The 12,395-nt window shown below is 41.8% G+C and overlaps 1 protein-coding gene across 17 annotated transcripts in view; it reads left to right on the forward strand.

Moving 5' to 3' along the window:
* The window catches only part of ENTREP2 (endosomal transmembrane epsin interactor 2), a 481,153-nt gene that overhangs the window by 447,253 nt on the left and 21,505 nt on the right, over window positions 1-12,395 (forward strand). For all 17 annotated transcript variants that reach the window (XR_008507963.2, XM_064570012.1, XM_064570016.1 and 14 more), the window contains one exon: window positions 6,321-6,428. Coding sequence is in view for 16 of the 17 variants with exons in the window: in XM_064570012.1 (XP_064426082.1) it covers window positions 6,321-6,428 (108 nt within the window). In the remaining variant the exon portion in view is untranslated. The remainder of the gene's footprint in view (window positions 1-6,320; window positions 6,429-12,395) is intronic.

The raw sequence follows: 12,395 nt of genomic DNA on the forward strand, positions 1-12,395 counted from the left end.
CATCAACACATCTTCAGAGGTATCTCATCACTTAGAGAATAAAAGCCAAGCTCCTTAGACTCGTTCCAACCACATCTGTGCATGTGCTTTAACGCAACTGAGCTCCCATCCTGCTCCATCCTTAGCGGCTGCAGGAGCAGGGAGGACACCTGAGATGGCCGCAGTAATGTTGTTGCACAGAATACTTAAGGCAATTGTCTAAGCCCTGCTACAACCACTTAGGAAATGGAAACAAAAAAAGCTACCAAGACCTTTTGGCCAAGATGGAATTATAGGAACTGGATTTAGTCTCCCACCTGAAACAACTCCCCACTCTCCCAGCCAAAAAAAATCAAAACAGACAAAATAAGAAGACACATCAGGCAATAAGGACAGTGATCCTGAGATATGGTCAACAAATGAAGTGAGCCCTGTAGCGGTCCCAGCTTACAGCCTTGAAAGCCTCCAGGTCACAGAGCAGGGAAGGGGAACTCAGGAGGATCCTTGCAGACTCCCAGAGTTGGGGACCCAGAGCTAAGAGTCCTAGGGAGACTAAAGCCTGGGGACTAGAGTTCCCGGACAGAATAGTAGAGGGGAGAGAACTCTGGGATCCTCAGAGGATCCCCCTGGAGTATTCAGCTGGATATTGATTAGCCCATGCACACGAAGAAACTGTTGGAGTCTTAGAAAAGAACCACAGAAAAAGGTTTAGAAACAGTGTCTGGTGCAGGTCTGAGAGTAGCACTTGTTTCCACATTGTTCAGAGTGCCCACAACACTCTTACCTCAGGAGTGGGGAATAATTAGCCCTAGACTGAACCCTGCTCAGTTCTGCCAAAAAATCTTATAAACAAGACTCTTCTCTGTCTTCACATTGTCATTGAACGATTTAACCTTGGGGATGTGTTTAAACACGGTATGTTAACTTTGTCCCCTATAATATTATCATAATCACCCTAATTGGCTATTTTACAAGGAAGCTTTAAGAACAAATGAGCAGCAAAAGGGATTGTACAAAGACTTTGTGATCACCATAATTTACAGGAGATTGGGGAACTTTCTTAAAGCATGGTATAGATCAGAATACATGGGTTCATGTATATATGAGCAAACCACTGGGGATGCTCCCAGATAAGAAAGTCATTTGGACACATACCTAATGCATATATGAGCATTCAATGAGGAAATAAAATGAGTATTTCCCACCTCCTCTTGAGGATTTGTCAACCCCTTGATTAGATTATCGAAACTAGCCTCTTTAGTACCACAGTCTTTAGGTGAAAGATACATTTTTCCTGATAGCTTTTTCAGTATGTACAATATTTTGTACATGTTTATATGAATAAGATTGTATGAATAAGATTGAATTGGAGGACATATCATTATAGGCATACCTTGTTTTATTGTGCTTCATTTTATTGCACTTCTCAGATACTGTGTTTTTTACAAATTGAAGGTTTGTGGCAACCCTGCATCGAGCTTGTCTATTGGCAACATTTTTCCAAGAGCATTTGCTCACTTCATGTCTCTGTCACATTTTGGCAATCCTCACAATCTTTCAAACTTTCATCATTATTGTATTTATTATGGTGATCTGTGAGCAATGATCTCTGATGTTACTATTATGATTGTTTGGGGGCATCACAAACCATGCCCATATATAAGAGGGTGAACTTATTTGATAAATATTATATGTATTCTGACTGCTCCACTGACCAGCCATTCCCTGGTTTTCTCTCCTTGGACCTCCTTGTTTCCCAAGACACAACAATGTTAAAATTAGGCCAATTAATAACCCTACAACAGCCTCTAAGTGTTCAAGTAAAGGAAAAGTTGCATGTCTCTCACTTTAACCCAAAAGCTAGAGATGATTAAGCTTAGTGAAAAGGGCATGTCGAAAGCTGAGATAGGCCAGAAGCTAGGCCTCTTGCACTAGTTAGGAGAAGTTCTTAAAAGAAATTAAAAGTGCTACTCCAGTGAACACACGAATGATCAGAAAGCAAAACAGCCTTATTGCTGATATGGTGAATGTTTCAGAGGTCTGGATAGAAGATCAAACCAGCAAACCATCCATAACATTCCCTTAAGCAAAAGCCTAATTCAGAGCCAGGCCCTAACTCTTCAATTCTGCAAAGGTCGAGAGAGGTGAGGAAGCTGCAGAAAGAAAGTTCGAAGCCAGCAGCAGTTGCTTCATGAGGTTTAAGGAAAGAAGCCATCTCCATAACATAAAAGTATAAAGTGAAGCAGCAAGTGCTGATGTAGAAGCTGCAGCCAGTTATCCAGAAAATCTAGCTCAGATAATTCATGAAGGTGGCTACACTCAACAGTAGATTTTCAATATAGGCAAAACAGCCTCCTAGTGGAAGAAGATGCCATCTGGGACTTTTATAGCTAGAGAGAAAAAGTCTATGCCTGGCTTCAAAGATTGAAAAGACAGACTGACTCTGATAGAGATGTACAATGAAATTAATGTTGTTTTCATGCCTGTCAACACAACATCTATCCTGCAGCCTACAGTCAAGGAGTAATTTTGCCTTTCAAGTCTTGTTATTTAAGAAATACATTTCATGCAAATCAAAACCACAGTGAGGTACCACCCCACACCTGTCAGAATGGCTAAAATAAAAAACACAAGAAACAATAAGTGTTGGCAAGGATGTGGAGAAAAAGGAACCCTCTTGCACGTTTGGTGGGAATGCAAACTGGTGCAGCCACTCTGGAAGACAGTATGGAGGTTCCTCGTAAGGTTAAAAATAGAACTACCTAATGATCCAGTAATTCCACTACTGGGTATTTACCCAAAAAATACAAAAACACTAATACAAAGGGATATGTGTACCCCTATGTTTATAGCAGCATTATTTGCAATAGCCAAATTATGGAAGCAGCCCAAATGTCCATTGATAGATGAATAGATAAAGAAGATGTGGTGTGTGTATCTGCAATGGAATATTATTCAGCCATAAAAAAGAATGAAATCTTGCCATTTGTGATGGCATGGATGGAGCTAACGAGTATAATGCTAAGCAAAAAGAGTCAGTCAGAGAAAGACAAATACTATGTGATTTCACTCATATGTGGAATTTAAGAAACAAAGCAAATGAGCAAAGGAAAAAGAGAGAGAAAGACAAACCAAGAAACAGACTCTTAATTTTAGAGAACAAACTGATGATTACCATAGGGGTGGTGGGTGGGAGGATGGGTGAAATAGGTGATGGGGGTTAAGGTGGACACTTGTCGGGATAAGCACTGGGTGGTGTATCGAATTGTTGAATCACTATGTTGTACACCTGAAACTAATAACACTGTATGTTAACTATACTAGAATTACAATAAAAAATAAATAAAACAAAAAAGTATTTTTCAGAACAGTCAAAAAAAAAAATACATTTCATAAGCTTATATGTAGCTGCCATAGATTGTGATTCCTCTAATGGATCTGCACAAAGTCGATTGAAAACCTTCTGTAAAGAATTCACCATTCTAGATGCCATTAAGAACATCCATAACTCACAAGAAGAAGTCAAAATATCAATATAAACAGGAGTTTGGAAGAAACTGATTTAGCCCTCCTGGATGACTTCGAGGGGTTCAGGTCCTTAGTGGAGAAACTAACTGCAGATGTGGTAGAAACAGCCACAGAACTAGAATTAGAAGTGGAGCCTGAAGATGGAACTGAATTGCTGCACTCATGAAAAAACTTGAATGAAGGAGGAGTTGCTTTTTATGGATGAACAAAGAAAGGATTTCTCGAGATGGAACCTACTCCTAGAGAAGATGCTGTGAAGACTGTTGAAATGATAACAAAGGATTTAGAATAGTACATCAACTTGGTTGATAAAGCAGTGGCAGAGTTTGAGAGGATTGATTGACTCCAATTTTGAAAGAAGTTCTGTGGGTAAAATGCTGTCAAACAGCATCACATGCTACAGAGAAGTCTTTCACAAAAGGAAGAATCAATCAATGCAGCATATTTGGTTGTCTCATTTTAAGAAATTGCCTCAGCCACCCCAACTTTCAGCAACCATCACCCTAATTAGTCATCAGACATCAACAGGGAGGCAAAACCCTCCACCAGTAAAATGATTACAAAATCATTACAGATGATGTTTAGCACTTTTTAGCAATACAGCATTTTAAAATTAAGGTATGTACATTTTTTTAGATATAATGCTATTGCATACTTAATAAACTATAGTATAGTGCAAACATAACTTCTGTATGCACTGGGAAACCAAAAAAATGCATTTGATTCACTTTACTGCAATATTTGTTTTATTGCAATGATCTGGAACTCAACCTCCAATATCTCCAAGGTATTCCTGTATACTAAATCTTTGGTCATTTTTGTGAATCATGGTTATTTTTTTCTATTTATGGATTTGAGAGTGAGTTTCCTAAAGAGGAATGAATTGTACTTGGACAGCTAAAACTCCACGAAGTGTACCCTCTGAGATAGAGCACAAGCCAAAGATATCTGCTCTCACCATCTTATTCATCTTATTCTTATTCATAATACTTGAAATTCTAGCTAGTGCTATAAGGCAAGAAAACAAAATAAAGGCATACAAATTGGAAAAGAAGAAATAAAACATTTGCATATGGCCTTATTGTCTACATAAATCCCAAGGTCATAAGATACCAGATAAATATGCAAATATAAACCACATTTCTATATCTAGCAATGAACATGTCAATATTGAAATTAGAAACACAAAAACAAACCTCAACCTAACCCTCACTTTATTCAAAAATTACCTCAAAATGAATCACACACTTAAATGTAAAATATAAAACTATAAAAACTTTAGAAAAAAATATAAGAGAAAATCCTGACACCAAAGCATGATCCATAAAAGCAAAAATTGGTAAGCTGGACCTTATGAACATGAAACTTTTGTTCTGTGAAAACTTATGTGAAAAGGATGAAAAGACAAGCTATGGACTGGGGGAAAATATTTGCAAATCACACATCTGACAAAAGACTAGGATCTAAAATGCATAAAGGACTCTCAAAATTCCATAAAAAAGCAAATGATTCTATTGGAAAATGGACAAAAGATACAAACAGACACTTCACCAAAGAGGATATACAGATCAAATGAGCACACAAATAGATGTTCAGCAGCACTAGCCATCAAAGAAATGCAAATTAAAACCATATTGGTATATCATTACATACCTATCAGAATGGCTAAAATAAAAATAGTGATACCAAATGTGGGCAAGGAAGCAGGGAAACTGGATCATTCATACATTTCTGGTAGGAACATAAAATGGTTCAGCCACTCTGAAAAACAATGTGGCAGTTTTCTTATAAAACTAAACATTCAATTACCATATGACCCAGCAATTGTACTCTTGGATATTCTTCCCAGGGAAGTAAAAACTTATGTTCACACAAAGACCCATACACAAACACAGACATTCATGGCAGCTTTATTTATAATAGCCCCAAACTGAAAACCACCCAGATATTTCTCATCCGGTGCCTGATTAAGCAAACTGTGGTACATTCACCATGGAATACTGCTCAACAATAAAAAGGAATGATCTGCGGACACATGCAACAGTGTGGATGAATCTTGAAGGAATCACGCTGAGTGAAAAAAGCCAACTTTGAAAGGTTGGATGCTATATGACACCACTTGTATACCGTTCTTGAAAGGACAAAATTATTAAAATGGAGACCAGGCTAATGGTTGATAGGGATTGGGAATGGGAGATTGAGCTGGAGCAGGCGGGAGAGAGGTATGTGTGTCTCTGAAAGGTCAACGTGGGGTGGGGATCCTTGTGGTGATTGAAATGTTCTATATCTTGACTGCATCACTGTCATTCCTGGTCGTGATATTTCACTATAGTTTTGCAAGATGGAGGAAACTGGGCAAAGGGTCCGCAGGACTTCTCTGTATTATTTCTTACACCTGCTTGTGAATCTACCATTACCTCAAGGTAAAAAGTTTAATTTAAAAACTTGGCATTTTACTAAAGTCTTCAAAATTTTCAGTTACATTTTATAATTGATAAAGAATGTCCACCTACTTAAATGTCAGTGATTTCAAGATTTTCTTAGACAGTGAGTGCCTAATAGTGATCAAAAGTGTGAAATACATCATTCAGTATCTAAGAATAATTTGATCAGCACTGTAGAAGAATAAACAAATGTGTCTATATTAAACGCCAGTTTTGATTATTAAAACAAACAAAAAACTACAAAAGAAACCCTCCATGAAGTGGAAGGCAATTGGTCACACTCGTTCTGGACCTTGATGGAAATGCTAAGGATCTGCCATCCGGGTTGTCGAGATGAGACTGACATTCTGCTGCATTTTTCTCTCACAGGATCTCCTCTTCAGTGTGTGTGCCCTCAACGTCCTCTCCACCATTGTGTGTGCGTTGGCCACAGCCATGTGCTGCATGCAGATGGTCTCTTCTGATATCCTGCAGATGGTAAGTGGGCCCCTGCCTTCCCAAGCACACTCAGAATGGTGAGCCTGACCCCTTTCTCCTCCAGCCACTTTGAAACCAATGGAGAGTGGACTCTTCTAGCTTCCAACCAGAAGCCCCAAGGATGATAGGCCCTGAGAGTCCATGGTGCTTGGCAGTCCCCTCATGCTGCCCTGTACATTTGGTGTCATTAATGTATTTATTTCAGGTATTTGTTGGAGCTGAGTGTTAACAGAGTCCTGCCACCCTCATGCCCCTCTAGATGGGCCCCTTGTGTGTTCTCTTGAGTAATTTTAGTGACAGTCCTATAGCCCTAGACATCCTCTGGGCCCAGGACCTCCAGGGCAAGGAGCCTTCCTCCAGCTTCAGAATTCTCTTTTAATAAAGGAAGATTTTTTAGAAAATGAGTCCTTTTCAAATTGAAAAACTGGTCATCTGTGCTTTTTAGATTTGCTAATTAACCCTGAGCTCATAATCTAGTGGCAGAGTCACTGGCTGGCCATCATTTGATCACCCCTCCCCCTGTCTTGCACCCAGGCCAGAGTCTTACAGTTGAAGAACTGCCGCTCCCAAGGGGGAGAAATGAGAATAGGAGCAAGGGTCACACACTTATTAATACACGTTTATAAGTACATGCTTAATAAATAATGAAGGCTCTTCATTATTCAACGTGAATGAAACACAGCCCACTGTTCAGTATGTTACCACTGAAGTCCATATGATAAAGAGAAACTGATGGGAAGATATGGTTCTCCAATGCTAAGGGTAGGAATCATCTGTGTGTGTGTGTCTGTCTGTCTGTCTGTCTGTGTCTGTCTCTTTTTGCTTCTTCATGTGTATCTGTCTGCCTCTGCCTCTGTCTCTGTCTCTCTTTTTGCTTCTTCGAGACCTGCCCTGCCTCCCCCTCAATATTTTATGCATCTCATGAAAGCAAAAGTAAGCTATTCCTGTAGTAGGCTGTTTTATTTGCTCTTTCTCATCCACCCCATGGCAATACATCAGTTCATCAAGTTACAGGGCCAGAGAGCATCATTACCAAGATGTTAAAAATTCATTTGTTCTAATCATAATGCAACGCCCGCCTCTTTGTCCCAGTGTATATCTACACAGCTGTCACAGCCGGGGCTGACCTTTCGGAGAGGTGGCAGTTTTCTGAAAGGGATTTAATTAAGCAGTTATTCAGCAGTGATGAACTTTTGGCCTCACTCACTGAGGCCTCATGTTGGTGATTTTCTCTGGCGTGTTGTATAAAGGAAAGGTTAAGTACCGTGGGGTTCTACTCACCTCTGCAGATTTTACTATTGATCTGTAAATATCATACCAATTTGACAAAACTAACAGAACCAAGGGGCTATAAATATAAAAGTTTGCATTCTCTGGTTTGAAGCATTAGAATGAAAATTAGCAACTAAACCCGAATACAGCGTAGGGTAGCTGTGATGGTGTATGCGGTCATGATCACATCGATGCAGGCTCACGCTATCATTCCGCTGTGTGGCATGTGAGCAGGCCTGCCATCCTGGGCTGGCATTGGCCGTGTCTGCATCCGAGTCCCACCTCTTCTGCGTATGAAGCGAGTGACTCTGGATGTGTCACCGAACCCGCCTGAGCCTCGGTTTCCTCACCTCTGAAATGGACCGAATGGCATACCCGGTGAACATTCAAGAAGTGTGACCTATTCGACTCTTAAATGCAGGGGGAGTATTAGTTTGTGATTGGGAATGTCCTGCAGCCATGACCAAGCATGCCGTGGTCCTTGATGTCCTCTGTCAACTGCAAAACACCATAGGGAGGTAAGGTGTGGTCACAATGACAATAGCCGCCATCAGAACCCATGGTTTTTCCATCGCTGAGTATTTGTGGATAAGTTTGCTTCTAACCCCTGGTGTGGAAGTAGAAATTGGTTAAATTCCTACTGGCGAGTCCTTTTCCCTTTGTGACCATGGGCTATGGGACCAGACAAGGCTCTACTCTCCTTATAAGTCCCTTGCTGTGCTGCTGACGTGCAGCGTCTCAGGAGCCAAAAAGGAACTGGGGGCATATGACCATGGCGCCTTTTGGGACCCCTGCATGACCTTGGGCACATCGCTGCTTATTTGTCCCAGTTTCCTCTGCTCTTTACAAGATTGTTCATGCTCTGCCATCCTCAAAGGGCCGCTGAGAGAAGAATCAGATAATGCATGTGCGTGGGCTTTGAAAAACCCTGGTGGCTCACGTGGAGGAGGTTGGCTTTTACCACATGGGTGAGAGGCTGGGTGAGGCTGGCCACACAGGCTGCACCCTAGAAAAGGAGAAGTGAGAGACCCAGGGGCTCATGGTTCACCCTGAGGGATGGAACCTGGAATCAACTTATTCATGAGCATGCCTCAGAAGCTCTTTTTAATTTTTAAGAAAAGTCTTCTCCTTTTTTTCCAGCTTTCTTCAGGTGTAATTGACTTTAATTTTCTTACTTCATTTCATTAGATTGTTGAATTAAAGAAGTAATATATGATCACTGAAACAAGTAAAATACAGAGATATTTAAAGATAAAGTTAATAAGCTACCTTCTCCCTCCTCATTCTCCTGAGGAAACTTTGCAATGACTCCTTCCATTTCTTTCTTGATTTCTTAGTGTTTATATTAACACATACAGATAGTCTATTTTCCCTGTTCCTCCTTCCTTCCTTCTCTCCATTCTTCCCTCTCTTCTTCCTTCTGCTATGTCTTCCCTTTTTGGTTTTAAAGATTTTATTTATTTATCTGAGAGAGGGAGAGCATGAGCAGAGGGAGAGGGAGAAGCAGACTTTCTAATGAGCGGGGAGCCCGATGTGGGACTCAATCCCAGGACCCTGGGATCATGACCTGAACTTCAAGCAACTGAACCACCCAGGCACCCCGTGTTATGTCTTCCTTTTAACCAAATGGGATCACACCATTCATATCATTCTGCAACTTGATTTTATAACCTGCAACGATCATGGACATCCCTCTAGGTCAATATACACAGGAATGTCTCATGTCTACACTGATCCATACTGTGAATGTAACGTCCATCAGCCATTTCTCTGTGTGGATGCTTGAGTCGTTCTTGGTTTTGATTTTGGTTTTGTTAGGCCCGTGCAGACAGCGCTACAGTAAGCTCCTTGCGCATACAGTTATAGCTCTCTTAGTCCCCCTGTGCTGAACCCACTGGCTAGAGAGCCACGGTCCTCCATCCCACCTGTAAGATGCGCTGCCTGCTCCCCACAGCATAGCCTCCTCTGTGGTTCACCCACATGCCATCTCTGCTCACAGCAGTTGGGTCACAAGCTGCCTAAGGGACAGTTGTAGCTGTCCCCCAAACAGTCTTAGGCCAGTGGTATTTGCCTTGTAAGTGCATATTGTACTGTTACAGAAGCCAGTGAAATATGAGTGCAAAAAAGATCATTGTTTCTATTATAAAAAAAATGAATGCTTTGGAAAGATTCAGTGAAAGAGGGTACCTAGATATATTGCTCTCAATTTCGGTGTGCGTGAGACAATCATAAGGGATTGGGATACAAATTTTTAAAAATTTAGGAGGTGTCTGCACACACATCATTTCACAAGTACCTTTAAGTTCCAGCTCTGCTCCAAAAACACAGAAACAGGAAACAAGATAATTCTCTTGGTGTCATTTATGCACCAAAGACCACGGGGCACCCCAGACCACGGACTGACTCACAGCAAGGGCCTTAGCCTGGCATGGAGGGAACCCATAATTCCTTCCTTCCTTCTGGGGATCGGCATCGTGGGATAATTAACCATTTTTGGAATTCATATCACGAATGCATGTATACATGAGATGCAAAGCTTTATGCCTAGCATCAGAATTTATACAGCTGGAGTACTCTAATATGTTTTGGAAATAGTGGCAAAAGGCAACTGATGATAAAATTCAGTTTATTGATACAGTTTAATGGAGAAAGCTTTTACCTCCAAAGTATCTCTGATCTCACATTTTTAGTTTTATTTCTTGAGCATAATCTCATCTTCCCCATTTCTCCACTCAGCTCTTTTCCTTCCCATGAACTTTATTGCCAGCCACTTTAGCCTAAGGGACATCATCTGCTATTACATGTGTCTCCATTAGGCACTTGCTTGTGAACTTCATCTTTTATTGTCATTTATGTTCTCAACACCAGTCGTGTGCCCTGTAAAGTAGAACACCTCCAGAAAGTGCAGACGGAGCGCCGAGCCTTTCACAGATGTGCTAACGGTGGGCTCACCCATGGAGCTAGCAAGGGGTGCCACGGTCAGGGATGGTTGTAACACCTGCCACCCCAGAATTCCCAGAATCACTCAAGTTCACCAGTATCTTCACCTCTCCAGCTCACCCCAGTTCCCACCAGCGCCTCACAGAGGCTGATCCCTCCTTGGACCCACAGTGACCTTCCTTGAGGTCTGGGTTTACCAGAAATATCTCTGGGGGTAGGTGCTACTTATCTATCAGACTAGGACCGAAGGGTGTCTGATTTTTTTTTTATTTTTTTCTTTTAGATTTTATTTATTTATTTTTAAAGTCTTAAGCAGACCCACGCTGAGCATGGAGCCTGACGCAGGGCTGGATCTCACAACCTTGAGATCTTTACCTGAGTCAAAATTGAAAATGGATGCTTAACTGACTGAGCCACCCAGGCAGCCCCCTGATTAATCTTAAAAAGCTAGTTACAACAGACAGTCCTAACAGTGAAACCGTATATGCTGGAAACATTGTGACTTTAAATATGAAAATTAACATTTGTCCACCAGGGTTTTGATTTGGGGTCAAGACCTTCTGTTCGATTGGGGGTCTACGTATTAGTGTACCGAATTGTATTTCTTGTATAAACTTCATTGAAAATTGCACCATCTGTAATTTCCAGATTCAGTTCCTTTAAACTGGAGTGAGACATGCAAAGCGAGCAGAATGCAGAGCTCCCCTGGATGTTTTATGACTCATCTCCACTCCTTATAGCTGCCTTGCCAGGACCTGGCTTGGCAGAACTTTCTGCTCAGCTGCTCTCCCTTGTCAGGTCTTTCCAAAGCATTCAACTTGGCTCTCATAGAACAAGCAAGTTTTCCTGCCTGCATTCATAGTTCATCATGAATTACGGTCGTTAACTAAACTGGCCCTGAGCAAGGAGGTCCACCTGGGGAAGAAGACAATTCAGAGCTGGTTTTCTACCCACCACACCCCAATGCAGGCTCAGGCTTTGCGCCTGGCCACTAATTTGCAGACGTGAGAGCAGGCAGCGTGGCGGGGTGTGGGCTGGCCAAGAGGCATTCCTGCCGGTCCTGAAGGATGACTAGGAGGTTGCCAGGTGAAAGGTAAGTGGGGATCTGGGAAGAGAGAACAGACACAGAGATAAGCAACCATGGAGGCAGCTTCCACCCCTTAGGGTGGAACACAAGAGTAGGAGCGGGGAAGGAGCAGAATGGTAGCTCTCTTCTTCCAGACTCCCTCTAGCGCCCCCTGTTGGCAGAGCCCAATAGGAAGCCAACCGACAAGGGAGTCTGGGAAACAAGGTTTGCAGACTTCCAGCCCTAGCATCTCAGAGCAGAGTCCCAAGTAGGTGACCTTGGGCTTGGAGACAGACCCCACCTCATTGGGGGAGGAGGGTGTATGTCAAGTGTCACTTGCAGGCTTCTGCCTGGGAAGGCTGAGGAACCTAGGTATAAAGCTCAGTTTGCAACAAGTTGAGCCTGACTTGCTTCCCTAAAGAGGGACCCAACACACCACTGGAAAGGTGATCTGGCATTTAGAGCAGAAGTGGTTAAAGCTGTCATTTAGCCTTTTAAAAACCTCTGGTGTGTGGCAGCATCTATGCATTTAAACCTGCTAATAGGATCATCTGGAGTGCCTCGCCTCTCTCGTTGAAAATGCTTGTTGTTCCCGTTCCTGGCGGGATTGTACATTTACTAGGAAAGCATTTTGACTTTTGCATTTCATGCTTGAGTGTGTTATTGATTTTTCTAATTTCCAATAGAGA

This window comes from Mirounga angustirostris, unplaced genomic scaffold (genome assembly GCF_029215605.1).
Source record: "Mirounga angustirostris isolate CCGP_5_RB_7025 unplaced genomic scaffold, mMirAng1.0.hap1 SCAF_9, whole genome shotgun sequence".
In the NCBI taxonomy this organism is placed as follows: Eukaryota; Metazoa; Chordata; class Mammalia; order Carnivora; family Phocidae; genus Mirounga; species Mirounga angustirostris.